The sequence below is a fragment of the Fusarium flagelliforme genome (genome assembly GCF_020744385.1).
Source record: "Fusarium flagelliforme strain FIESC 12 MPI-CAGE-AA-0113 chromosome Unknown B0J16scaffold_4, whole genome shotgun sequence".
NCBI classification, from domain to species: domain Eukaryota; kingdom Fungi; phylum Ascomycota; class Sordariomycetes; order Hypocreales; family Nectriaceae; genus Fusarium; species Fusarium flagelliforme.
Genome location: NW_025763506.1, coordinates 4,206,600 through 4,234,390, shown reverse-complemented (window position 1 = coordinate 4,234,390; position 27,791 = coordinate 4,206,600). Strand labels below are relative to the sequence as shown.

At 49.8% G+C, this 27,791-nt stretch overlaps 8 protein-coding genes across 8 annotated transcripts; 3 read left to right on the top strand and 5 right to left on the bottom strand.

Annotated features, from left to right (window-relative positions):
* Nucleotides 1–32: 32 nt before the first annotated feature.
* On the top strand, nt 33–2,009 carry B0J16DRAFT_415252 (transcription factor Tfb2-domain-containing protein). The gene is made up of 2 exons (XM_046133506.1): nt 33–326; nt 384–2,009. Exons 1-2 carry the CDS (start codon nt 194–196, stop codon nt 1,739–1,741), a joined length of 1,491 nt encoding a protein of 496 aa, XP_045983578.1. The 5' UTR covers nt 33–193; the 3' UTR covers nt 1,742–2,009.
* A 304-nt stretch (nt 2,010–2,313) lies between these two features.
* B0J16DRAFT_305589 (NRDE protein-domain-containing protein) lies at nt 2,314–6,002 on the bottom strand (the record flags this gene model as incomplete). Its single annotated transcript, XM_046124749.1, has 2 exons — nt 4,500–6,002; nt 2,314–3,639 (listed from the first exon to the last, which is right to left on the bottom strand). Exons 1-2 carry the CDS (start codon nt 5,556–5,558, stop codon nt 2,314–2,316), a joined length of 2,385 nt encoding a protein of 794 aa, XP_045983577.1. The 5' UTR covers nt 5,559–6,002.
* Nucleotides 6,003–7,249: 1,247 nt separating this feature from the next.
* Nucleotides 7,250–7,918, top strand: B0J16DRAFT_399790 (uncharacterized protein; the record flags this gene model as incomplete). Its single annotated transcript, XM_046132465.1, has 1 exon — nt 7,250–7,918. The coding sequence occupies one exon, from the start codon at nt 7,250–7,252 to the stop codon at nt 7,916–7,918; it is 669 nt and encodes a 222-aa protein (XP_045983576.1).
* Nucleotides 7,919–8,387: 469 nt separating this feature from the next.
* Nucleotides 8,388–9,989, bottom strand: B0J16DRAFT_268524 (uncharacterized protein; the record flags this gene model as incomplete). The annotated part of the gene is made up of 3 exons (XM_046123489.1): nt 8,388–9,134; nt 9,185–9,263; nt 9,313–9,989. The coding sequence occupies 3 exons, from the start codon at nt 9,987–9,989 to the stop codon at nt 8,388–8,390; spliced, it is 1,503 nt and encodes a 500-aa protein (XP_045983575.1).
* Nucleotides 9,990–10,283: 294 nt separating this feature from the next.
* Nucleotides 10,284–12,302, bottom strand: B0J16DRAFT_145049 (putative methyltransferase-domain-containing protein). The gene has a single exon (XM_046121950.1). It carries the CDS (start codon nt 11,908–11,910, stop codon nt 10,579–10,581), a length of 1,332 nt encoding a protein of 443 aa, XP_045983574.1. The 5' UTR covers nt 11,911–12,302; the 3' UTR covers nt 10,284–10,578.
* Nucleotides 12,303–13,194: 892 nt separating this feature from the next.
* Nucleotides 13,195–14,146, top strand: B0J16DRAFT_145046 (HAD-like domain-containing protein). The gene has a single exon (XM_046121949.1). It carries the CDS (start codon nt 13,277–13,279, stop codon nt 14,015–14,017), a length of 741 nt encoding a protein of 246 aa, XP_045983573.1. The 5' UTR covers nt 13,195–13,276; the 3' UTR covers nt 14,018–14,146.
* A 2,067-nt stretch (nt 14,147–16,213) lies between these two features.
* On the bottom strand, nt 16,214–17,105 carry B0J16DRAFT_144868 (uncharacterized protein). Its single transcript, XM_046121948.1, has one exon. It carries the CDS (start codon nt 16,903–16,905, stop codon nt 16,306–16,308), a length of 600 nt encoding a protein of 199 aa, XP_045983572.1. The 5' UTR covers nt 16,906–17,105; the 3' UTR covers nt 16,214–16,305.
* On the bottom strand, nt 16,992–18,269 carry B0J16DRAFT_320708 (uncharacterized protein; the record flags this gene model as incomplete). The annotated part of the gene is made up of 1 exon (XM_046125592.1): nt 16,992–18,269. The coding sequence occupies one exon, from the start codon at nt 18,267–18,269 to the stop codon at nt 16,992–16,994; it is 1,278 nt and encodes a 425-aa protein (XP_045983571.1).
* Between the last annotated feature and the right edge of the window lie 9,522 nt (nt 18,270–27,791).

Here is a 27,791-nt window from a genome sequence, read left to right as displayed (position 1 = left end):
AAAAGATGAAAGATGCCTAGAGCTGTTCATAGCTTCCATCGTGAACATCAAATCTTTTGATCCGTATATACTATTTGACCACAACCAACTTTATCGCCGCGCGCTTATCTTTTTGTTCAATCGCTTGACCCCCGCCCGATCATGAGATAGCATCTACACAGAAATACTGACTGACTGAGCACGCTTGCCCAACATGTCAGTCAGCCCAGCGCCCTCCCTCCAACTGGCGGAGTATCTCGAGAAGCTGCCCGGCACGACGTTTAGAAAACTCTACCAGCAGCCCTCCACCGCGTTCGCCATCTTCCGTCGCATGCTCCCACATCTCGGTTCGTTCATTCCTTGTCTCGAGATGCGCGCGCGTTGCCCTAACTTCTCCTGAACAGCAAAGACTTTTGTCATGCGCATCCTCTACCTCCCTAAACCGATTCTCCTAAGCGATCTCGATGACTGGGTAAAGCCCAGCGCAAAGCGCCAAAAGGATCAGGCGTTGGCTGTCCTGCGCGGATTACACATCGTGACCATCACCACTCCTTCCAAGGAACGACCGCAGGAGATGCACCTTACGTCGAATTTTAAAATTTCGCTGCGACTCGCGCTTTCAGGTGGTGGTTCACACAACTCCTTCGGTGTGCCGTCAACACTACAAATACCTCCCGAAATCGACATCGCTTTCCTCGACCGCTATGCCAGAAAGAAATGGGAGGATATCCTGCACTTTGTCGTTTCTAGTGTCGGTTACAAGAGCACGGGCGAATCTTCTGGACCGAATAAGAGCGTGAAAGAACTCCTCGTCGCGGGCCGTCTCGTTGATCGAAGACCCAGTGGTGCAATCGGCATTACGCAAGCTGGCTTCACCTTTTTGCTACAGGAGGCTAATGCCCAAGTGTGGACGCTTCTGCTACTTTGGCTCGAGGCTATGGACGTCAACAAGATGGCTGGTCTCGAGGCTACAGATATGCTTTCTTTCCTCTTCGTCCTGGCCAGTATGGAACTCGGCCGTGCGTACGATACTAATGCTTTGACGGAACAGCGCAGAAACATGTTGCCGTCTCTCGTCGACTTTGGTCTTATATATATCCCCAACCACAAGCGCTCCATGTTCTTTCCTACAAGACTCGCTACAACACTTACGTCCAGCGGCAACAGTCTGCGCAGTATCAGCGACGGCGTAGCAGCCGCCACAGCAGCAGCCCTCCAACCAGGCCAATCTCGCGCACCGGGGAGCAGCGCAACAGGATCCGCCAATGAACAACGCGGCAGCGTAATCATCGAGACTAACTATCGTATCTACGCCTACACCCAATCCACGCTCCAAATCGCCGTTCTGGCACTCTTCACCAAGCTCCAAATGCGTTTCCCAGACATGGTCGCCGGTCGAATTTCGCGTCAATCCATCCGTCAAGCCATTAACTTTGGCATCACAGCCGAGCAAATCATCTCGTACCTCTCAGCCCACGCACACGATCAAATGCGTCGCAGCGCAGCACTGAACAACAAACCCGTTCTTCCACCCACGGTAGTCGACCAGATCCGTCTATGGCAGCTCGAAAACGAACGTATGAAAACGACGGGAGGATTCTTGTTTAAGGATTTCGAGGATCAAAAGGAGTACTTGGCCGTGGCAGGGTTCGCGGAGGAAGTGGGTGTTTTGGTCTGGCGGAATGATGTCAAGGGAATGTTCTTTGCGAGCAAGCATGAGCAGATCAGGGATTATCTGCGGATTCGTAAAAAGGCTGAGTGAAGAGCTCAGATGGACGTAGACAGGCCTTATGATCTCGTGCCGAATGAGCTCTTTTGAAGAGAAAAAGGACTAGAATGGTGGGAGGATAGCATTGGAGTTCATGGCGTTAAGTTGATTGGACTGAAACGGGATCGAAGAGATTGCTATTCCATTAGCTGCAATGCGCACCACGTCGCATGGATATTATACGTTCAAAACACACTCAAGGATCAGAATGTCTACTCTTCGCACATGTGACACCAACACCCAAGGGGCTGCAGATGAGTACTTAACATCTATTATTGAATTATCATTAAAACATCTATAAGCCTCCGCTAGCAATGGAACTTGACCATGATACAAAATGAAACGCTAATGAACCCAAATGCTTTTCCATCCCACAGCGATATCATCCCCCATTCATAAACAAAGTGCTAGCAAAGAAAGAAAGTGTGCCACAATACCAATCCGAGCTTAAACATGTCCCTTTTTAACTTCATACACTTTTTTCCTAATCAGCCGATGACAAAGAAGTCTGCAAACAAAGAATACAAATGGTGTTGGGTGCTCTCCTTCCTTTTGAACAAAGACTTCTAGGTGAAGGAGAGTCGTTTCCCGCGTTCTCGAGCAGTAAGGGCAGGGTTCCGCTTCTTGGAGACTGGTAGACCTGATGGTTCGTTCATGACTGGTAAGCTTCGTCTTCCACTTGAGCTTGTGTTGGTGCCTCCACTGAAGATTCGTCCCATCAAGCTGGTGTTTTCTATACTGCCTCCTTGGGGGAGAAGATTCGGTTTGTTCAGGCGGCGGGCGTATGTCTGCTGCCAAGCATATAATGACCGACGTGCTTCCCTGGTGACACAAAGTTTTTCGAGATGTTGGAAGATTCGCAAACATCGAGCATCTTTATTGTTCGGTGGTTTGCGTGGCTTCGTGCCTGCCAGACTTGTAAGAGCTGACGTCGTGGTCGAGTAGGAAAGATGTGTCGGGCGAGAATTGGCAGCAAAACAGTCGGGTCTCATAGAGTAAGCTTGGTAACTACTCCCATATGATAGGTCTGGGTAGACTGGATCTTCATTCTCGTAATCCTCCGCGAGAAAGCGATCATGCAAAGACATGAAGCGACCAGACCAATATGCTGAAGGCTGAGATTTGGTGATTTGGCGAGGGTCCGGTGGTGTCTCCATAGTGCTTGCACTGCTGCATCGAGATGCCGACATGGAAGTTAAAGAAGATCGTGCGAGACGAAGTTTCGAAGTCCCAGCTGATAGTAGACTACTCGTTGAAGATGCAGACGTCTTGCGAGATTGATCAGCAAGGGTGTGAGGTTGAGGAGTAGAGGGCTTGGAGCTCAATGGTCGAGAGATAGAAGACTTGATCTCGCTCAGAACAGTCAATGTGCGAGATTTGGGGAGTCGACTCTTGTTCATGCCTTGAGAGGGGGGAGCTGCTTCTTTGTGATCAAGGGGAGGCACGTTCTCGTCTTGAATCGAAGTGTCAACTGATGAATATACACCGAAGCTAGAGCTATCGGCTAGTGTCTTCCTAGAAAAGTTTGTGAAAGATGCGGTAGTCGGGAGAGGCTTGACAGGAGTAGCAGTCAAGAGCGATTGATGAGATGTAGTTGCAGTGAGACCAGATTTGGCAACGGTAGGGGGGCTAGTAAGTGATCCGTGAGTCGAGAAGCTTGCAGAGATGCGTCGAGTGGTCTTTTTAGCTTGTGCATTCTCTTTGTCGGACAATGAGTCGTCTGAACAACAGTCTTTGATCGTGGGAACAATGATGAGTGTGTCACTTCGAACGAAGTCTGGTCCTCGAGAGTTCTTGACGGGTCCAATGGGTCCAGATATGACGGGTCGTTTTCTCTTAGATCGGAAGTTGGTTGTTGGAAGTCGTAGTTTGGAAGAAGGTAGGCGTTTGCCCTCAAGCCCGGCACGAAAGGTATCCATTGTATCAAGAAGTCGTCAAGTAAAAGCGAAGTAGTTATTGGGATGGTTCCAAATTCTCCTTGTCTGAGTCTGTGTCTGAGTCGGAGTCTTTCTTTTCCTCGCGGTCTGCTTCTGATTCACAGTCGAGACGCAGGCTTTCGAGAATAGCCAGGTACCGCTAGAATCTGTATGACTGAATTCTCAACGTTGCTATAATGCCTAGCAGGTAGGCTTCAGTATCGTAGGTGCCGAAGTGGGAAAAGGTCAGGTGGTCGAAATCCGGTAGACACGCACACCCTGGTTGCTAACAATGACTGTACGGCGTGATGGTAGTTATCTATAACAGGTGCATGAAGCGGAGGACGAGGAAGTCTGTGGGGTAGTTGCGGCAATTGAGAGCAAAGAGAGAAGACATTGTATGAGAAACGAGTGTAAGTGGATGATGATCAGTGAAGATGCCACGGGTCGATGTTGTTGATTATGTTGTTTGTTTACCTTTCCAGTGCCTGCCTGGTTTGACAGTCGGCAGCCTAAGGGACGAAATAATTAGTACACTTATGTCAGTATAGACGACCACTTAGATCACTTTATTTTGGCGTCCTAATCTTTAGGGACTGCCAGATAGCTTGAGCTGGCAACGCAGTGGCACTGCGGACGGGAAGGAACCAGACGCGCTGCCAGATTTTGGCAGTTGGCAGCTGGCAGTTAGCAGTTAGCAATGCTTTCTATTTCCAGGCGTCACTGCCTGCCATTCCTAAGTCTAATCCCAGCCTTCTTATCTAACCCAGTCATCGTCTTCATCAAACACTCCTGACCAGTGCCATCTAAAGATGCCCATTGCTCTCCCCGTTCACTCCATTGCTTCCATTGCAGAACTCATCGTCCCAGCCATTAATCGCAAACTCGAACTTCAAGTCTCCCTCCCCTTTTGGCACCGCATTGCCATTACCGTCCCAAAGCGCCCTCTCGACCATCGTGACGTTACCCTCCCAATCGACCAACACTACCGTCTGCCGCTGCGTTCCATACATTCCCGTCTCGAAGCCCATGATTGGTGTTGTACTTGGGTCCGGTCGTCCTTCCGACATGAGCTCTTCGGCTGCTGCTTGATCGTCTGTCGCCCATTGGCCAGGTCCTTTCGCCATGGCCGCTTCCATCGCCTTTCGATGCTTCTCGTCTCCGATCAAGGGGATAAAAACACTCTTCTTTAGCTCGTTGATATACTCGACCAGACTGGCGTTTTCGTTCCTTGGTAGTGTATCGTGGGTGAGGACATCCAAGAGGTTGGCAATCAGGTCATCTTGGCTTGACTTGTTGGACACTGAGTTGTCGATAGCTTCGCGGAACAGCTTCTTTCCAATGGAGATCTTTGCCCATTCATTTTCTTTTCCTGTCGCATCGAATGCTGTGTTACTCAAACCCCACATCTCGTCTCGCTCTTTAGCAATAACAGGCACCTCATCGACATTGCCAGCTCTGTTGCTAATGATAGCAATCCCAGGAGTCTTCCTCCTCAACTTGCCACAAACCATGGAAAATCCTCCGACGCCTTTAACGCCGTCATTCTCAACAAGTTTGTGCACGCTATCCTTGAGACTCTCTTCAGGCGGCGTTCCCAGCCAGGCAGTGACCATACCGCCTCTGCTTTTGGCAGCATGGATAGGATGACTCTGATCCTTGATGTCGGTTTCTCGATAGTTTGTGAGTACAGCCATATGGCCGTCTTTGCTTAGACCCATCCATGTTCCCTTCTCTGCTCGTTGTAGATCCCGGGATGACAAGACTGGCCGACCGGATGTGCTGTGCGTCCACCAATGTGGTCGCGATGTCGGTCTGAGAATGAACTCATCCCGGTTATCGATGGCGATCAATGCATAATCGGGATGGGAAGTGGTGAGAAGTACGATGCACATGGTGTGATATATGTATGTATGTATGTCTTTGGTGTTTCACTCCAAATTCGGAGATTTATGTCAAGTAATCTGATGTTGAAAGAGTTGACGCAAGTGGCGGACGATCAGGTACAGAGACGTTGGGTAGTGGGGGGATGCGGTCCCTTTTAATGTGTCTTATCAACCACCAACTAATTGTACAACACTTTCTCTAGCCCAACAAATACGTGTTTCCAGTTCACAGCCTCGGTAGAGTCATGCGTAGATGGTCTAGATGCCGAATGATCTGATCTGATCTCATGTCTGTCCCGGTTATGGCTACGGGCGGCTTCCGGCCTGATTTGCGGGGATGAGGTCAATATTGCAGGGGTCATGACTACGATTCCAATGTGGTGAGACCTTGGTATCAGACTCACGTGGGAAATGGCCAATGTTTGTAACCTTAATTGGATCCAGATTAACGGGGTCTACCGATTCAATTATTGGATGTTTTTGATGCTCCGTTTTCGGGTCACACCACTGAGGTTCACGGACTTACAGCCAAGCATCATGCCACTCTTAACGGAAATAATTTGGCAGCCTTAGGATAGAATTTTGAGTAACCGGGAACCTAATAAACACATTGGCTTAGTAAATTTTATGCGAATATTATCTAATTGCGAAAATCAGATACTGCAAGTCCCTACCCTATCATTTGGAGTCCGGTGCAATGGTTGATGGGATAGCCTGAGCTCTGGGAGCAGAAATGGCTTTAGACAAACAGAATACTCGCTCTGGCTGATAATGGTCGCGGTGGCCTCTTGAGCATTTAAGTTTGGAGATTCTAAAATCTGCTTGAGCTGAAGTTAAACGTGCTTTCTTGAAGTCAATATTTTGTCTTTCTTCCAAGGCGTACAATGAACCATAACCCCAGGCAGATTCGGATTGGGAATGGCAGTATTAGCCATCAGAATATAGAGCAATTATTATCACAGATGCATAGGCCAGTCTAACTAAACTCGGATGTAATTCTTTCCAAAATATTGAGTCTGGTCCAGGTCGGCGGCAGTATCATTGCGACCGTACAGGAGGCCATCACCACCACCACGCATCCAGCATCAGGGCCACAACGGGGCTTAGACGAGCGCATCAACGAAAGTCAGGGTATTTACCAACCTGAAAGAGACAATTACTCTCATTTCATTTGAGGAATGAGTCAGATACTGCGTATGGCGAGGAGAGTCCTGAAGTTTAGTCGAGTGTTGCGGCCATTAACCAGAGTCTCTCATCTGCATCAACCAGAGTATCGCAAACCATGAAAACCCTTGTTTTTGCGCTCATTTTCCCGGGATTTAGAACTCTAAAGCATGGGACTATATAAGAAGGGCATCCTGTCCCCTTCCCTTGGAACCAGCATCTTCAGTCTCTTGACAGCATTGTCGGAAAGTGATCACCCTCGCTTTCCATTGTCATCTCAAACACTCAAACACTTACAACGCTTCCTTCCCGTTATCCAAGAAGTAAGTACCTACTGCATTTGCCTGCCAAACTTAGTACCCAGCTTCTGGCCTTCCCGTCTACGATTCCCATACTTTTGAACTCTTCTTTGAAATACTTGTTCTCCATATCCCCGTATCGAAGAACGGGTGAACAACTTAGTTTACTTCACAACAGTACTAACGAGTATCCTATCAGATACCCACCCAAACCCGTCGGTCTGGGTTTATATCACAATGTCATCGTTTACACCGATCAACCGCCGTCCCGCCGGTACTCCGGCTCCCTCTCTTACTCCCGCGGAGACCGGACTTCTCACACCTCCTCCCACTCCTCCTCCTTTCGACGTAGGCTCAGCTCTCGTTCATTTCGGGTTCCTCACGCCTCCTCCTAGTCCTCCTGCTGCTATTCCTCCGCATCCCCCTCCTACACCAGTTACCCCAGCCCGAGCATCAGCACCAGCTCGAGCCCGACAATCAGCTACTCCCAGACCTCGCTGGCGCACATGTGACAAATGCGGCAATGCCTTCAGCTACAAGAATTTCGCCGACCACAAGAAGGTTCATCTGATGCTTGGAGACAAAGGCGGCTTGGCCCATCCCTGCAAACAATGCAAGAAGCACCCCGAGCGGTGTTATGTGGCCATTCATCCCGGGGAGCTTAACACGTACTCTTGCTCTTGTTGTCTCAGCTCCCACAAGGCTTGCAGCTTCAAGTCGATCAAGGTAGATAGGTGGGGTGTGTGGGCTGAGAGGCATCCTTTTTTGCTGGAGAAGGAAAACATCCCTCCTAAAGAAGAAGACAGTACCTCAGACTCGTCGGTGAGTACCTCAGACTCGTCGGTGAGTACCTTAGCCTCGTCAGTGGAGGAGCCTCTTCACAGGGGTAGGCTTTGGGAGCTCTAATGAGCACATGGGGGAAATGAGTGGTTACCTTATGCCGGCTTATACCAACATTCAGGCTAGTTTATTCTTGGAGTCTGAGCCTTAGGGATGGTACATGGGCGAATGTTTATGGGTTGTCTTTCTTTTTTAAGCTGAGTGCTGGAGTTCAAGGAGTTCAATGGAAGGAAAAGGGGAGACAGCGAAAGGATTCTTTGTATTCAGTTTTCTCAATAAATCTTCCCCTTGGACATCAATGTGCCATTAGGCTTGTGACTTTTCTATGAATTGATGTGTTCAATGTACCAATTGTTGATGCGACGACATTCACCGCGGATGACAAGGGAAGACTCCCCCAAGACAACACCAATACTTAATAGTTACAAGAGCAAAATATATTCAAGTGCTAGTACTAAATACAAGACCCAATCCTCATGTTTTCTCTTACACACCCATGCGACACTCAACTCCCCATACAACCAATGTATCCTAGTCATCTTCGAAGCGGCGACTTGGGCTCAGCAGAAGACCTACGCTTAGTCCCAGGCTTCTTCTTATCCCCATTCCCATTAACATTCTGTCCCTCCTCCATCGCCTCAACAACAGTAGCCTGATCAGAGCGAAGCACAACTCCTTCAGCGATGACTTCATCGCGGCATACAAACTGTGGGAACAGAACTGCGAGAACAGTAGGCTTGGGACTTCCCTTGACAGGCTTGCGGGCGACAGCATTGCCCACATCGTAATCATCGTACTGTCCCGCACCTCGCGAATCTTCTTCGTCAGGAAGTTCAGCAATGATCATATCCCTCGAGCGCTGGGCATCCGCCCAAAGCGCAACAGCCTGTCTAAACAGCGCAGGAACAGCACTAAAGAACCCAGTCTGCTTATACGCCACGACAAGCGGATGAAGAGCAGTTCGCACCTCATTGCTCGCTTTGCGAACAATGTCCTCTTGGATAGTCTCGACTTGCTCCGAGTCCGTCAAGGAGCCGAGAATTTGACAGCGGTACACGGTTTCGCGGCGCTCGTCGCCTTTGAAGAAGCTTAGCATGCTGGAGGCTGAGGTTCGAATGTCTTGGGATACGTAGAAGGGGACAAAGATGTGGGAGAGGAGTGTTTCAGATATGACGGCGTCTGCGACGGCGCAGCGCATCTTTGCGGCGGCTTTTGTGGTGCGGGTTGAGATGGGGATTTTGGGGAAGCGTGCGAGTAATTCTTGGATCTCGCTTGCAGAGTCCTAACGAACAGTCAGTATTGAATAGGAGAAGTGCGGATGTCAAAACTTACGACTGCACCGTCGTGGAAGTTGAAGTACTCGTTCACGAAATCATGAACCTTCTTTGACAACTCCTGAAGATCAGAGCGCCTATAAGCGTCAGCTCAGTTCAACTCTCATCAGCGATACAAGTACTCACAGCTTCTTGACCTCCTCAGGTCCATAGTCCTTCAGGATACCCTCACCAAGATCACTCTGCGCCTTACCCAACTTCCCCTTCACACTCTCCAGCTCCTCGGCGCTCGTCTGCATCTGCGACCGATGCAATTCACACTCCGCATTCATCTCCCTAATCTCAGCAGCATGGTTCTTAGCATGCATCTCCGACGCATTCAACAGCTTCCTCAACTTATCCGCCTCACCCGCCCTGTTCTCCGCTTCAGCAAGCTTCTCTCTCGCCTCTTGCACTTCCTTCTCCATAGCCTCAACAGCCGCCTTCTCAGACTCGTATGTCTTGTACTTTTGCTCAAACTCGGCAAAGATCATGTCCGTCTTTGCGCTGGCTGCAGCTTTGTGCTCTGAGAAATCGCGCACGATCTTGTCGTTGAACTCCCGTAGGCGCTTGACCTCGCCTTGCTTGGCTTCAAGGTCTGCTTCAAGAGCTTTGCGCTCTTCGGCGTTTTTCTCAAAGTCTTCTATGGAGCCGACGTCTTTGGAGACTTCCTTTGCTAGAGCGAGGAGCTGCCATAGCTTGGTGTGCTTATTGGCGTTGGCATTGGTGTTGTTGTTTTTGTTGGTGGGTGTTTTTTCAGGAGTGACAGTGCCGTTGCCATTGGTATGGCCATGGCCATTGACCTTGACCTTTGGATCCGCCATGGTTATTTGATGTAGAAAGAATGGAGTAATCAATTTGTTGCTGTATATCGCTTGAAATCGTCACATTATATAAACTTGTCGCTAAATACACGATATGAAAAAAGTCCGTTTCAATTTTGAGGCCCTCCTCGCAGAGCCTCATCGTCCGTTCGTAGGGTGAGGAGACAACTCATCACCACCACACCACTACACCGGTCAGTCTAGAGGCAAGTCATCTTTTGTTCCCCCGCGAAATCATCCTAGTGGCTCAACACCAATCGGTCTACCCAATCCTTATAAGAATCAGGCTGAACCGCATCAACGGGGCGTTACACCACACGCGGGGTAACCCCAATAGCAATGAGCCTTTCGTGCCAAAGACACCATCATCGTCTGCAGAGCTGGAGTTTGTCGGCGATGGTCATCCTTGTCGCCTATTGAGGGTGTCTTGTTGTTTGTTCTCTTGGTGTAACGGTGAAAGCATCGTCTAGACAATTGGCTGTCAACTCTTTGCGATAATCGGTGATGCGGTCGCCTTGCGCAGATGGAACTCTTGAGGCCATCTCGGCGCTCGTGTCGCAGCATTAGCAGAAGATCATCACACCGGAGCCTAGTCTGAAGACTCCGTGTCCTTGTCGTCGTCGTCGTCCATGTCCTCCTTCTCGACCTTCTTGAGCATATTCTTGGTCTCCACTCTCTTCGAGCTCTGGCCCTCACTGAGTCCAGACTTGTCAAATAGATGAAGCTCGACAGATTGAGGCGCTTCTCCAAGGACAGGCTTTGGAAGCACCTGCTTGTGGACGCTGTACCAACCTGCCTTGTCCATCAACTCATACAAAACTTCCTCAGAATCGTGGCGGGGCTTGGTGGCCAGAAAGACTTTTGTAGTGAATGGTTCTCCTTTAGGGAAGTAGGTCAAGTTTGCCGTGTGAATGGCTGAAAGCGTTTCCACCAGAGCTGGGAGCATGTCGACATTGTAGGTGCAGTCGCTTAGCATCACGAGATCCCAGGGTCCAGATTTGACCTCAGGCCCAAAGCGACCCTGTCTGCCCTCCTCCCAATCCAGGTTCTCGTAAATCATCCGCACCGGAGTCTCCTGAAATCGTAGATGCGAGTTCTCTAACCTCTTCATGTTGGCTCTGGCCCGCTCCTCAGCCTCTGGCAGATCTGTCATCAGGATGGTGCAGTCACCATCAGAGGGGCCTAGTCGAGGGTACACAGCACCGAGCCCGATACCCAAAATGCCCACACCGCAACCCACTTCCAACACTCGGATTGACCTTTGGCGGTTGAATATGTTCTTCATCGTCTTCATGCAGGGGTTTTGGCTGGACTCGCTCTCGGGAGCAGTCTCGATACCCACAAGTGCACATGTCGCTACCACGCCGCCATCCCATATATGACGTGCGATGCTCTCTCCAATCTCCTCCTCAATCTCAATCGTTCCCAGACCGTCAGATGTCTCGTTCAACAGGAGCCTTCGAATGGACACATCTGTATCTGAGGGCTGAAGAGTCAATGGTACCCAAGCTGGCATGACGGCACCCTTCTCGGCGGCTTCCCTCCTGTACCGCATCTTCTCAGCCGACAAGGCCAGAATGCGGGGGACACTTTCGGCGGTGTGAGGGGGATCCGATGCCCTCACACAGATATGGACTCTCATTCCAGATTCAATAGCTCGTTCAAGAGCGATAGGAAGTTCCAATGCCGGCTTGGCCACGCGCATACCGGGTTCCCAGTCAAGGTGCCCAGGGTCTGAAAGGAGCCATGTTGAGCTGCCTTCTGGCGATGCAGCAACTGCGACGACTTGAAGGTCTAGAAACCTCTCCGGGAATAGAAATGAGTCTCCGAGGTCAGTTGTGATGGTGAAGAGTAGTTGGACCAAGGTGCCGCGACGGTTCTTTATCACTTTGGGGGATCGGAGGAATCTGATATAATGCATCTTGCGTATTGGTGTATGTGCCGACCAATGACCAAAGTCGGGCCGTTAAAGTTCCACTTGTTCCTGGATTCTGTTGGTCTCACTCTGTTAATATTTGAGTTTCAAACGGCTATGCTGTTGCGGTTGTTGACTTTATTTGCGGCTCGGTGTCCTGGTTCACCCAACCTCTCGCCTCACAGGGAATTTTGATCTTCAGCGGGCTGCTCGCTTAGTCATCGCTTCCGCTTCACATGCAAGCCGCCCGCTTGAGTGTGGCTCGTTCCATTTTCAAGCGAAATACTGATCCTCTGTAATTCGAGATGAAGGCTCAGGAGCTCGATACGTTGAAGTTGGATAGCGGGAGATATAACTGACCAGATACGCTTTTGCTCTGGGGTGTCGTCACGGCACTGTGGGAATGCTGGTCGTTGCAGGACCCATATCTGCAAGGAGGCTCCTCTCTCAGCTCAACCATTTGTCAATTTCGCTTTTGGCATCTCAAGCGACATAAAAGTTCATGAAATGGACATCTTGGAGTGTCTGTTCGTATCCGCAAAGGGATGAAAAAATGAAGCGAAACTTGCCGATAGAGGTCAAGTCCGCCCTGACTTCATCTCGTCCCCAACCGCCAACACCGGTTGCACTTGCCTCCTGAAAGATGCAACATGGATAAGAGATATTACAAGTTGAGGCAACTCATAGCTTACATCGGAAGGAGTCAGTATCAGTTGTTATACCGTCGGCGGAGAAAAAGGAGTTAGGGAAAGTAAGGGAGATGGAGAAGGTGATATTGGCAGCTTCTGTTAATGGGGGACACTTCTTTACTCCCATCCTCACCACAAGCAGCCTCTTTGCTCGCTGGATTTCAACGTGCTCAAAACCCACCATTTGTTTTGCGCCTGCGGCCTCTTCAATTGTATTCCAACATGAACGTCTTAATGTCGAGAATGGAGGGAAGCATTGGCATGAGTAGTCATCTACCCGGGAGCCGCCACCCGTCGAAGAAAGATTGTACTGGAGATGAAGGCATGTCTACCTATGAAATTGATTACTACTATCTAATATCATATATGATTTAAGGTTGACCCCTCTAGGGCAGGTCGAAGCGTAGGCTCATCTCATTTGAAGTCGCCCGCATCCACTGAACTCTAACTATCGCCAACACAGTGACTCAAGCGCACAAAAGGCTGCTGTGCCTTGCATAGTAGCCCTCCCTTCCTAATATCATATATATGAGGGAAAAAGGAAAGACTAGCTTCTGAGCGGGAATAATTATTGTAGTGGCTAAACCACTGTCGATCACATCTTTACATCCAGCTATCACGTCTTGAACTTATCTCCCTCAACCACAACCCTTCCAACCACTATCCCTCAGGCATCACCCACGATGTCTTTAACCTCGAATGAGGATCGAGGAAAGGTCCGCAGTATCCTACAGTCAAAGGCCTGGTTCGGCTTCGACCTAGACGACACACTCCATGAATTCCGCAAGGCAAGCCGCGCAGCAACAACACACTGCCTCAGTCGCATCGCCAATACCTCAACCATAAAACTGGGAGATCTCCAAGAAAGATACGGTATCATACTCAAACAAGGCACTGCGGATGCCTTTACCGACGGCAAGACTTCACATGACTATCGCCGAGCGCGCTTCTCTGCTACATTGAGTCATTTTGGACTGAGTCACGGCACTGTCGATGAGTTACTCGAGGACTACGAACGTGTTCTCGTTGAGAACTTGACTCTCAAACCAGGCGCCACACCCCTACTCAAAGCTATCAAATCAACCGGTCGAAAGATAGTAGTCATAACAGAAGGTCCGCAAGATGCCCAAGAACGAGCCATTCAAGATCTAGGCATCGCCGAATACATCGACTTCCTCGCAACCACCAACTCGTTCAACGTCTCCAAAACCTCAGGCCTCTTTCCCAAAGTCCTAGATCATCTCCAGATTTTACCCGATGAGATCGTGTACATCGGCGATTCACAACAACGTGATATCGAACCCGCGACCAAAGAGGGCATCTATGCGATTCACTTACACGAAATCCAAGCAGAGCCGCTTGTGCTGCAACCCCCGAGCATCAATTCATTGGACGTGCTAGCCCAGCTCGTGACCCCGATCTAGCGTTGCAAGGCTGAGATCTAGTGTAGTTCAAATGATACACCCGTTTCAACGTGTCAATCTCTCACAGGAGATGTGTGCTGTTGCGGCTAGCAAACAAATCAGACGAGTGCAACGTTTGTGATACCGTGATATTTCAGCTTTTGGTTGCACAGTGGTAAGTAATCACATTGCACAGGAGTGAGTAATCACAATGGAGGTTATCAGCCCAAGACATTCACGAGACTGTGATTCTCTCTGTCTGAGCTGATGTTACTCCGTTATCAATCTCAGGATTGCATCTCTATAATTAAAATAATCGTAACTCAGCCTTGTGGTGTTGCTGATGCTGTGCCTCTGACATTCTAAATTAATCCAGCTGCATGGTATCTGACAACGGCTGAGCCTCGCAGCTTAGGTATGAATCCGGCGCTGAGGGTTACACGGCTGTCATTCAATTTATCCCTTGGTGTTAGGGCGTGTGCACGGCTAGATGCATTATCCTGTGCTGTCTGTAGGTATCCTGTTGGGTAGTGGAAAGATGCATTTGACCGCTGCACTTTAGAGCGCTAGAATAAATGCTGATCTAAAGCGGTATAAAATTACCAAACTATTTAATCGCTTATTCTTGAGGACCATTTTTTCTGTCATCCGATGCTCGGTGAGATGTTACTTTAACGTGGCCTAGATGGAGTCTTGACACTTCACTGATCATCCACCGACGACTTGGCAAGGATGTACCATTTGATCATACCGACATACCTCATGTCCAAACTACCTGATTCTGGTCTGCAGCGATATTTTCCCCTCGTTTCCCCTTTAATCGAGCCGCGCACGAGCGAGAGGGGTAAAAAGGTTTAAAACAAACTCAAATGGCTTGGTTTTGAGGCACATTGCTTTGGACAGGGTGGTGAGTGAAGATCCGGGCCGGGAAGAGGCGCGGCAGTGAGGTCATGTCATGATATCCCTGGTCAAGCACTGTCGTCATGCAGTTTCATAAACTTGATCGTCAGGAATTGGGTTTGGATGTTCCAATCGAACTGAGTTGTGATGAACGGTAGATCATGTGTTTCAGAGGGATCCAGTAACTTGACTCGTGCAAAGCCATTTCTTTTGAGGCCAGAGGTGGAATGTAAAAACGCGCATGGGTATGACTTGCAGCTTCAAGGTTACCCCCCCCGTTGAAGGGATACTAAAGAAACGGTTGGAATCCGGTGTGTTCCAGAAGTAAGAACCGCGGCCGTTGGACTAACTGGGGAATGGAAAAGTCAAGCGTAGGAATGTATTTATTCGTAACGGATTACTGTTTGCTCGAGTCAAGAGTTTGCTAGTTAGTGTAAGTTTGGCCAAAGCGTTAGAGTTATGCCCGTGAGCCCGGAAATGCCGCTGCATTTGCCTTTTGCTAAAGTAGAGGCTTCACATAGCTTTTGGGAAGTGAACTGTTACAGTACTGTACGGATACATACTGCTGGGACAAGAAAATGGGTGTGGGTGCAGCGAGCGCCTACAAGACCAATCAAGCCATGGTTGCAGCGTGAACTGTTCTTCTGTCGTATTTGTGATGCTGACCTTTTCTTCACTCCCACGTGTAAGAAAGAGGTTGGGGGTGAATGGGGGGCCAGATTGATATGCTGGATCTTGCAGGTAAAGTCCTTGGACTGGGGGCACATGTGATATGATGTGTGTGATGTCGGCCAAGTCAGGGTCTGGTCGCGATTACGGTCGCCGTTTATCTTGAGTAAATCCATGTCATGTTTGGGTCTTTTGAGCAAACAAAAAGAAAACAGGGCCTCTTTTGCTCAGACCCTGGGCTTACGGTACAGCATTGTACCACCACATCATTTCTCACCCCGGACCGAACCTTGACACCCACTTCTTACCATTGTTTTCTTGCCATCAGATGTGACAGAATCGTAGTGCACACCGGAAAAGGTCCCCCGTGCTTAGTATCCCATGTGCGGCGTCTAACTCACGGCGGCGCCCGTCATCGTGAATAACTGTGAATGCATTTTCACATTGACGGTCGAGGCATGAGATGAAACACTGGTCATTTACGGGAGACGAGCATGGGCTACTCAGCAGCATCCTAGGTCTTGTAGGCTTGAGCAAACTTTCCACAAGTGGCATACTACCAGCTACAATCAACAGACATCACATTGCAAAGAACAAAAGTTATAAAATAAGTTTCGGATTTTTTTGCCTAGTAATTAAAGATCCTAATTCAATAATATCCAACTTGAAAGTGGTATAGTCAAGCTCCCCAACTCCTCCTCATAGTTCTAATGCATGAGGGACATTGCTTTCCAAATCCATCAATGAGGAACGTAAAACGTTAGATCCTCCAAATTACCGTGTAGTAAAACCTTCCGTTCTAAGTGCGAATCACTTTTTGTTATCCTAACGCGCTTGATCCCATAAAAAGAAGACAAAGAAAAGTAGTAAAAAGATCCGTGCTCCGAAACAAATAATTCCAGAAGAACAATAAATAATCGCGTGTCCTGTCGATCCTCCTCGTTGCTAATCCGTTCTTGCGGAAAGCATCGCTCGCTTGCTCGTTTTTGCTCTCCCTCGCCAACTGCTGTCGCGTCGTTCCAAACGGAAATAAACACCTGGGTATCTCGAATTGGAAGAAAAAGAAGTCCCCTTGATATCGATCCACTCCCTCCGCTCGCGCGTTGCATTGCTGGTGGTACAGGTCGCCCCTTGATTCTTGGTGTCTTTGATAATAATTGCCAAGTCAATAAAAAGAAATCGCTTCCTCGGGGCGAGATAGAGATGTCGTAAAAAAGAAAATGAGAAATCCATGTGGTGTTTCCAGGGATTCCAGCGAAAGTGGTAGTATACAACGGGTATATGGGCATCCAGTCCGGCAAGCTTTGGTAAATGTCACTGGCCGTGTCATAGGAGTCCATGGGTATAGGTAGATGTAGTTCAGGTCAGGTAAAAATCAGAAACATGGTCATGGTCCTGGATGATCCTGTGGAATAGTGTGGTCCGCTTATTTGGTAGGGTTCCGGAGAATTTCTTCACAGTTGGCGTCAAAGCGAAGGTTGAAGAGCCTCACGTTTTGCATAAACTTCTCCGTCTTGTCGAGTTCACGGTCACGACCGAAGAGGGTCTCGACGAATTCAACACCGGCATTCTTGCCGAGGCCAGCTTGCTTGCGCTTGGCGGCCTTGAGCATAGGGGCTTCACAAGCCTTGAGAAGAGAGCGGAGCTTCTCAGTGAGACGCTCACCGGCCTCGATGAACTCCTCAACGAGGTCACGGTTGTCGGGAGTGCGGACGCGGCCGACGGTCTCCTCAGCTCGCTTCACCTTACCGGCGAGCTGGATGAGAAGCAGCCACATCTCGCCGGCCATGTCAGAGATGGGAGTGGCAGGACCCTGGTGGTAGACGGTCCAGTCATAGATCCACTTGCCCAAACTGTTGGCATCAAAGACACTACCGAGGAGTAGGATAGGCTCCTCGGCAGGATCCCAGTTCTTGAGTGAGTATCCAGTAGGAATGCGATGCTTGCGGGCATCGGCTTCAGTGGCCTTAGGAGTGGAAGGGGTAGACGCAGGCTTGGTGGGTCTGACGGCAGCGGGACGAACCGTCGAAGGACGAGGGGGAGGAACCGTGGTAGAGGAGCGACGGGAGTGCGAGGGGTGGTGGCCGAAGCTGGTAGGAGGTCGGGATTGAGGCGAGGTAAAGACGGAAGCGGCTCCCTCTCGTGTGTAGTATTCATCGTAGCCGACAGTGGTAGCACCCTGGTAGTCGTCGTAATTAGTGTACCGTCCTCGGTCATCATCAAATTCTCGAGGTAGGAAAGCGGATCTGCGGTGATGATGGTTCTTGGAGCGGGACTGTGCAGGAAGCACATATGTATGTCCCAGCGCCTCGATGATCTCGTCCTCGTCGGATTCTCCATATGGAGTGGAAGCCCGGACATAGGTAAATGAGAATCGGCGGTCGCGCTTGGAGCGCGGAGATGACTCGGAAACGGAAGGCCTGCGCGACGAAGAAGTTTTGACATGACTCACATCTGCCGTGCTATATTGCCCGATGCTGTTGTAGCGAGGCGAGTCCTTTGGAGGACGAGGGCTGAAGTCGCTAGCCTGGGAGTAGCTGTTGAATCGCGAATGGGCCACTCGCGTCGCTGGCCGCCTGGGAGTTGACTCGGCCCAGCCCGGCCTCGGGGAAGGAGTAGGAGTTGCGGACGACATCCTCGTGTAAACGCTGTCGTAGTCGTGGATCGGGGTCGATCCAGGAGTTCGTGGAGAGTGGTAACTCATGATATGGTGAAAAGATGTCCAACTGACATCCACTGTTTCCAGGCTAAAAAACAACTGCTCTCCTCCCGAGCACCCGCAGTTGTTGAGTTGTGGTTTCGCTCGCGGATTTTCGGTTGGTTCTTTTTCGTGTTTTTTTGCTTGGTTTTTCTAGTGAGTAAGTTGAGAGGCTGTCAAAAATGTCAAGACTGCATGCAGCAGATTCAACAATCAAGATGCGCCGGGGAAGAGACGCCCAAGGGGAGGTGATAGGAATAAGCCCGTCACCTCGGTATGTAGTCGGAAGAAAAGAGGTTAGAAGATTCTTTTGCGACGGCGAACATGACCAATGGGTATTATATCTCTCCTCAACTTGGAGGAATAGGCACCAGATCCCGTAGAACCCGGTAGTAGTGTCGAGAAGACGCTGGACACTCGAAGTGATCCAGTTGAGTGATGATTAAGAAAAGAGCGATGACGTCGATGCACGACGTGCTGATAAAGCTTTGGTGAACTCGTTTGGGGGGACTTTGTGATTGGCAATCGCCAAGATACGTGTAAAAGAGAGGAAAGGAGGGTTGAGTGGGTGGTGGCCTAGATATATATTTCCAGTTGGGGGAGAGATTTGTGTGTCTTGCCTGGTGGACACCGCACGGCCGACTCCCAAACCTGCCTGCCTTTAGCGGGTGATGACAGGGGAGGACGCTAGTGGAGGAGGGGCGCTACCGGGGTTCAGAAAAGGTAAAGGGGTGTGTGTTCTAGGTATAGGGGGCAGGGGGTAAAGCCGCAGCGCTCGTGAGGGTGTGGACGAGCTGCTCAGAACCAAAACCAGAGACAGGGGAGCCTGGTTGATGCAGGCTTGCAATTGCACTGCACTTTGCACTCCCTTCTGTCGCTTTCTTCCAGTGGCTGGTTTTTGGTTGCAGTGCAGTGCTGCGGTTCGTGATGATTTATTTAGAATTATCGTGCAGAATATTCTCAGTTAAATTAAATGACTGAGAGTCGATGATGTCTTCAACCTCGGACTCTTCTGGTGTGTCCCAGAACCAACTGGAAGATGACTCAGAGAGGCGGGCAGTGTTAGGTTGTTGCGGTATTGTATTGCGACCGAATTAACAGCGTACGGTGCAGATGCAGCCCAGGTGCAGCAAGTATTGCTAATCAGGGTGTAAGAGTAAGAGAAGAGTAGAGAGAGTTTAACGCTTAGTAAAAAGATTTCGACTGTGCGCTGCTGGGCTCAATTTCTCTCCAACCAGCAATGGCAACGTGCGGCGCACTGGCCTCACATCAGATTTGTTTGGCGAAATGAGTTAAACGGTGACGCAGTCCATACAGTACCAGACCAGGACACCGCTGCAAAATGCGGCGCGGCACTGCGGGCCAAGTTTTGTTGGTTTTTTTTTTTTTTTGCCTATTGTTTTTTCTGTCGCAAATGGCTGTGGTGGGTTGACGGATTTGATGGCGGTGTTTCTTAACGCCCTACCGCTGCCACAACCCAATTCCTCTCTTGTTGGGTACTGGTATTTCAGGTTCGAGTAATTATGAATCAATTCGAGTACTCACGCGCAATTATGACTCAACCTTTCGTCACTTGTCAGCTTCCAGACTCAAGATATCGAGAGGCGAACCAGCCGCAAGAAAAGGGGCATATGAAAAAATAGCATCGATAGGTAGGGTCAATTATAAGAGGCAGCCTTTTCACATGAAAAGGAGACAGAAAATAGCATGAAAAACGGGACAAGTGATTTGATTGAATCCTTTTCCAACCAATTCAGCTCTGAATGTCGTGGGTGTGGGTGTAGTGGCGCACTGCTTCTTTGTCTCTCAACAACAGGACAGGCACAACACGAGGGACACCGCGCGCACGCACACACAACGCACACAATTCGAGCTTCCCCTTTTTTGTGAGGCTCTCTTCTTTTCTTTTTATTATTTCTCCTTGCCCTGTTGTAACACAGATAGCCAGCCACCAGATGCAGGGAGAAGAGTGATACCAGGATGATGGAGAAAAGTGCGCAAGCTGAGCGGCTCCGACAGAAGGAAGACAGGCCACAGGAAAAGTTTTTCAGCAAAATGAGAAAAAATTACTTACCATACGGAGTTTTCGGGAGGCGGGGTTGATTGCCGGTCTTTGGTGAGAATATTGCTTCTTTGACTCAAATGTCTGTCTGTTGCTGGTCCAAATCGCACACCTCTGTTTAATCCCCCTGTTCCAAAATTCGATTGCAGGACTCGCCAGAAAAGGCAGAGGTATCCAGTGCCTTCCAAAAAGAAACTCCACCAAATGCCAGTCGAATTTACCGGCGGGCAGTAAGCGAGATTGACGGCCTGTGTCCAAATCCAAAATCCCAACGTCTTGCGTACCCGGATGCCCGCGTTTCTGTTCCGGTGAAAAATTTTCCTTCTCCTTGGGCTTCTAGGCGCGCTGGCGGCAACGAACCAACAGGGGATAGGCCAGCTCGGTGTGATTCAAGGCCAGGGCACTCAGTAGACCGTTACACCCCCCGGTAACTCTTTGATATTAGATTAGATCAGTGTAGCGTAAAGTGAGTCCTGGGTAAGGTCTGTTGAAGGCACAGAGACACACGGGAATACGAAGCTGACGCAACAGAGCGGCCAAATGAGAGCGATGGGCTTGGGGCGCCGTTTGCCTGGAGCTTGTGTTGTGGTCCCAGGAACCCATGCAAACACTATCAGGACGGCCCTTAATAGCACTTGCTTGACACAAGTGCGACGCGAGGCTGGCAAAGACTACCAGTAGGCTACCACCTGGAGTCGTTGCCGTCAGTGTCAGCCGAGTCAGGTCTGTTGTTGAATGGCTGGACCTTGTCTTGTGTTGCAAGGTAGAAGAAGCCGAGCTAGAAATCCACTGGTTGCCGGGGCTTTGGGTTTTTGATAAATGTCAACAAGGCTGGAGCCTGGAATGGACAATCGCGAACCAAGGTCAAGCAAGACAAACGTCAGAGTTGCGAGCCTCGAAGCCTTGGTGACTTGAAGTTCGTGATGGGTTGCCTGGCCTTCAGTTATACGGAGTGGCACGTCGTTAGGTAACAGTAATCCTCGTACAGAGTAACTGTCACGGTGGCGGAGAGATGGGTAATGAAAGTCCGCAACACAAAGCAAAGCTGTGCCGCCGCAGTAATTAATTAATTACTGTAATCAATGGACTTAACGGAACAAGATCGAAAAGGCCGTTGTCGAAAATCAGGGAAGGCTGTCGAGTTTTTATCAATCAGCCTCAGGTTGTTCACACCATCAGCTTTATCATCACACGCTCATGTCGTTGACGTTAATTGTGTCATGACGTTTTCATTGGGCGGTTTGGATGCGCATACTGCACATACATCATCAGCAGGAGGCAGGAGCAGGCAGGAGCGATGGTGTCGTGCATCTTAGGTTATCCCACCTTCCACCTTCCCCGATTCCCCAAGTGCTCTCTTGCATATTCTTTCCCTTGTGACAGGTGCTTCCTCCACTACCAGACAAGAATATCACATCCTTACTGCAACTTCTCCGCATCACATCACGCCGCTCAATAAACGCCGTGAATTCGGTCACTGCCAATCGGTAAAAACCATTATTCGATTCGAGGATGCATTTCTTCAGCCGAATGCATGTGATGAGCTCTTGGTTGGGTCAGGCTTACGAATACGGGTGGTAACGGAGGATCTTTTTCTTTTTCTTCCTGTCAACTTTCCTCTTTGAGAAATACTGATTGGGAATCTTGTAACCCTGTCGTTGCAATATTGATTCGAGTCCTGGATTACCGTAAGAAAGACCCATATCCGAAGAAGCGCCAGAATGTGCTCGAGACGAGGCTGGGCACAAGAAAGTTCCCTTGCATGAGAGCACAGAGCTCCCTCATATCAGCGCGACAGACGTTCCCAGTCGATCATTTATCACCGTTGTTAACAAGATGCGATGCGATGCGAATGCCACGCGATTTGACGGATGAACCACAGATAAAGCAGTGGATCAACCGGCTTTCGACAGCTTCTCCGCACGGAACGGCGGGGACCAAACAAAGATGGATATGGAGGCGGAGACGGACAGATCGTGCATACGGTTCGGTACTGGCACTGGATGACTGGAGCGCGGCAGCGGAGACAGCAGACGTCAACCCTGCACCGGCGAACCGGCTCGCGAATAGGGTGCTTTCCAGTGACCATCGGCCTGCAACTGCAACGACACTAACTAAAGACGATGTAAACAGACACAGAGGCCTTCTTCCCGGAGATGGATAAGCGTCGTGGTGAGCCGCAGCTTTGTTCCATTCTTCCATTTTCCATTAACAACCCCCGTCAAAATTTCAATTCCGCATCCTTATTCAATCGAGACTTTGTGTCTCGAGCATCGCGCTAACACCCAGTTCTGGGAATGACAGGCGCTTGGTCGCGCCGCCCTTTAAGTGACTGCATTGTTAAAGGCAAATTGCCCCTTCATGTCAGTCATATCCGCCCTTGACGGCCTCCCATTTTCAGATCGTGTTCCGAAATGTGGCGACTGGCAAGGGAGCCATGGTGCATTTTAGCAATCGCCTTCCCATCGACTGGATATTGGCATCGGCCCTTACTCCCTGCTTGCCTGTCTTTTGTTTTCTATTGGCCGATCTGTGGTGTTGATTGGTAGCGACGCCGCGAACCACCGGCGATGGGACTGAAGTTTGTGTCTTACAGACGCAGCAACTCGGCCTATCTCAGATACCCATGACTTGATGATTGATCGCTCACATCGTCTCAGATCTGCAGGCCTCTGTGGCTCTTTCAAACGTCTTGCATCCATGACTCAAAATTCGAAAGTTGTGTTCTCGCCATTTAAACCCCTGCTCTCAAGGGCGCATCTTGAGTCGAATTGACACATATGACACGGAACGCTTGAGGTCATTCGAACATAACAGAATAATCATCAATGACAGTTTGTCTCGATACTGAGACCAAGGAGAAGACACAATAATCTTCTCCGTCCGCATCCGGACCGATGAACTTAACATTTGATTGCGAGTGTCAACGCTCTGGCCTCCTTTGCTTTGAACTACTCTTGGGATCCTAGAAGGCTTTTATCCGGATGTCATTTTTACGACACAATAGCGCTCTCGCTGGGATGGCCGGACCGAAATTTACCTGTGCCCCGGGCGCAGGGGTAGGGGCTTTCATCAATCATCCCGGACATGGCATGGATAGGGTTTGCAGAGGCCGGTGATGGTACGGACCAAGCAGGGGGTGGATAAGAATTCCTGGAGCCGGAGGATGGAAAGCTGCAGAGAGGAACAGTGTCTGCCCGCCGGACCTTGTGGTCATTGCCAGGGGGGACAAAGTCTGGACGGGCGTGCCTAGGAGACCCTGACTCCCGTCTAAGATGACTGGGTCCATGCGTCCAAACGCGTGCCTGAGTCCCAGAATTCGGTCACTGAGGTTTAGCGGCCTTCGCACCGACAACTTGCCCTAAGGCACCCACATTGACAGCGGCTCAGCGATCCAGACAAGAGAATGGAGTTTTGGATGGGACGCGGGGAGAAATTCTGTCCTTTCAGAGGTTCAGACACACCAAAGGTTTGTTCAGTGGATGCGCGGGTAACGGAGGACAGCCGGATGGAGACTACATCAAACATCGCCCAGCTTCAACCCCAGTCGTCTGGTCTTGATGTTGCTAATATTATCAGGATCAATATTTTTCATGACATTTGGAAAAAAGATTTGTGTGCGTCTGTGTGCATGGCGCCCACAATGTTAAATATTAAAAAATCGGTCAGTGTGCAGCGGCTTGAGACAAGGATTTGCACCACTGAGACTCAGCACAGGTCCTCGCAATAAGACCAACACAGCACCACGACAACACAATGCCAGCACAACCCTAATAAGGGTCAAGAATGCGACAATACAGTGTGCGAGGTTGACGAGACCCGGGCGTTCGGTCTGAGCTTCCCTCACCTTGACCTTGACCTTAGCTGATGGGCCCGAGATTAAGGCCAGAGAGAATGGGTCGACGGATTGAATCAATTTACACTTACACACCCCGCACGCCCCTACCTTGGGCCCGGCCGGTAATGATAAAATCGCGGCCCAACGCTACGACGCAATTATCCTGCTGGGCACCATGTTTCATACGCTAATAATAAGAAAATGGATGCGAGCACAGCGCCTTGCCCTTGTCTTTTCATGGTGAGTCCTTGTCGGCATGTGGTGCACAGCCGAGTCCAGGTAAATTATCTAGGACTGTTTATCTCTCGATACGGATAAACAAACTCAACAGGACAACAGGAGCCAATATTGTGATGGACAGCTTGGGCATCAAACTGGCATCTGTCTCGGTCGACGAAACTTGAACCCAAACTATCGTCCTAGAAGAGAGGAAATACACTTTTATCTGTGCGACTTGTTGCGCGGTAAAGCTTGTGGACGGATATGGATATGCATGTCCAACATCAAGACGCACACGCCCTTGCGGCGTAAGAGAGCAATGCTCCTCCAAATGTTGACGGTTTTGTTGTTGTTGTTGGCCATTTTGTGGAATCCCATCCCCATTGCCATCCCTGTTCCATGCAGTCCTGGACAGCCCTGGATGCAATACCTGGTCAAAAAGCTCGGATATGAATTTTTTTTACTCCTCTGGTTCTCATGTTTAAATTTTTCATGGCGAGGTATTCCTATCGATGGAGTTGATACGAAAGCCTTGCCTCTTACGGTGGCTTTGTTATTCCCGAAATGACTGATCGCGAAGTCATCGCTCGATGTTCGGCACTTTCGGTCGTCTTTGAGAACAAACTGTTCACCGACCGATATTCTTTTTCTCTTACACCATGGCTGCCTCTCCAAGTGGATGAGTCGGTGACTCATAACAGCCTTCGCTTGATGCTGGCGCTGACAGTCTCTGCAGCTCGCTGCGTGTACCCTCTGGTTTGCTGTATTGATGTCCAAATAAACCCGCGGCCCCGTCATATCGGTCCCGCCTGCACCCCAAGTTGGATGCCGATTGGCATCCACCACACACACTGCCTTGTCTAGCAGACACGTTGCTGTGTGTACCAGCGTCAACCAAGCTTCGTGATAGAGAGGCTTGACCCCCGGCGTGTAAGAGGAGGGAAACAAAGGACAAAGAGCTTGAGCTTTCTTGGATCAGGACTTTTGCCATGCGGATAGCATGTCCAATACGCTTCTAGACCCTCGGTCGATTTGACAGGCTGGCTGGTGCTTCTCACCCTACCATTCGCTATCTCAAGCGACGATATCGAAACAACAAAGACCCTCCAAAAATAAAATCGAAAAATAGTGCCCTTCCAGGTTTCCCCTCGGTTGGTTCCCCTCCAAAAAGCTAAGCCTACTACTGCAGGCTTGGAGACACGCTACAGCAACCTACAATAGCAAGGCGGTTCGAATTTTCTGCCTTGACGTCTCTCTCTCACCGACACTTGCAAAAGACGGTGCCTATTGCTCGGGTGCGTACCTTTGATGGGATGCACCATCGCGGGGCACTTTGGAGACGGGCCGCTCTCAAGCAAGTACGGCGCTTGTAATCGGCGACTACTGATCATTATCAAGGCTTAAGGTGTCATAATGAAGTAGCCTAAATGCCGGTCTACACTCGCCTAAGGTGACCAAGCTATTTCGTCTCACTATCGTATGCTCTCGACGGCCAACCTTCTGATACCCTGACGCCCGAACCGGCCACAAGGACTCATGAAGCGGACCCTTACCTGTATCTATCCGTAGCCTGGGCCACGGTCACGACGTGGTCACCAAATGGCCAAGGCTGAAGCGATACAGGACCCGAGCTGGCCGCATAGTGACGTATGCAGGATCCCACGGATCCATCAGTGCTCTCAGTGAAACGGTTTCGAAGAGCTCAGGTAAAGTGTGTACTACGGGAAGAAAACTCTACTCTATGCTGCGTCTCGTGGCGTGCAGTTGAAGCTAGTGTGTTTGAATGCCAAAGATATATACATACATTTACATATACATATATGTACAGGCCGTTGCAGATGTAACCTAGGACTAACTAACACAAGATGAGAACAAGCGCTGACGATCAGAGCACACCGCAAAACACCGCCGTTTTAAAGATCGCGGAACTAGAAGGCAGCGCCCGGGCTATAGCGTCCTCCGCTATTTGACAGGGACGATCGTGACGATTAAATTTTTGCTGCTCTGCTTCGTGGGCAGAAAATCTCTTCCAGAATGCACGATAGCGTCTAATAATGATGTGTGTCTCGCGATCCATGGTGATTAGGGCAAGACACGCAGCTGCATGCATATCCGACGGAGCCAAAGAGGGTCTTTTTGGAGATGTCGGTAGAGAAAGCAACAAATCTGTTGGAGCGACAACGCTGCATCACGATGGAGCCCATCATGTACGCTACAGGATGGCATCAGCGTCTCGCGCGTGTCGGGAACGAAAGAGAGGTCTAGAAGAAGCTAATCCTGGCCATCTCGTGGTTAAGAGAGAAAAAGAAGAGTCATACTGTAACAATATGAGCAAGAAAACCCCTCCAGTTCAAGGCTCAGTATGCGTTCATGCCCAGCGTTTGGAGTTTGATTCCGTGATGGTGTTGTCTGCGTTGTTCATAGCTCGAGGATTGGATGCCAATGCTCGGGTCCGGCCGCAGAACAAATTCAGATCGAAGGATGGCAGCCAATTAGATGAGTGAGAGGTTGAATTGTAGACCCCAAGTTGCTTAATGGATTTGACTAGACTAGCTGCACGTCGGGAACCAGAACCGCTTCCCACGTCACATCACATCTCAAGTTTAAAAGCGTGACCCCCCCTCCATGAAGAGAATGGAACTGAAATGCACTGCGCATGGCGAACCAATAGCAAAATTAGGGCATACTTGACGAGAAGAACATGGGGCGGACGCACGTCGAGAAGCCCTGATGTTTTGGAGTTTGCTGCACGGTTGCAGTAAGTAACCCTATACCACAGGAAAAAGAAAAAATAATATTCGCAATATTGGAGGTAAGATGTGGACTAGTCTAACAATGTGTCGGTGTAAGTGATACTAGTTCGTGATCATCATGCCAAATATCTCATGTGCGAAAGAAAGTGGTCTGCTGCCAAGTTTTTTTCTGTCTACCATTTGTCCCATCCCATCCTAAAGATAAACATGACGGTAAGTGGCCTCGGACGGTTAACAGCAGGCCTCAAAAAATGTGTGTGTGTGTCCCCTGTCATGTCATGTCCTGAACATGCATGACCCTTGAAGAAAGTACTGTGAGTGAGTGCGCCACGTGGGACTGTGATTGTGGCGGTGCATCGGATATCAAGCCACAACCACTCGGCCGGGTAGACCCTCTCTTCTGGAATTGCGATTGCGTGACGGGGGATCCGCTTCGGGCATGGCCGGGGGCGCGCACGGGAACGGCACCTGCAGGAGGGATCCCGATTTTCTGGGTCTGTGATGCGGCCCCATCGGAGTTTATGTTCGGGCTGGGACGTTTAATTATGTGACGTAGTTTGTTCAATGTGCTGTCACTGTCACTATCCCATATCTCTTGATTGTTAATCGGTCTGTGTTTCTGGACCCTTTTTCTTTTACTTTTTTGTCTGTGCTGT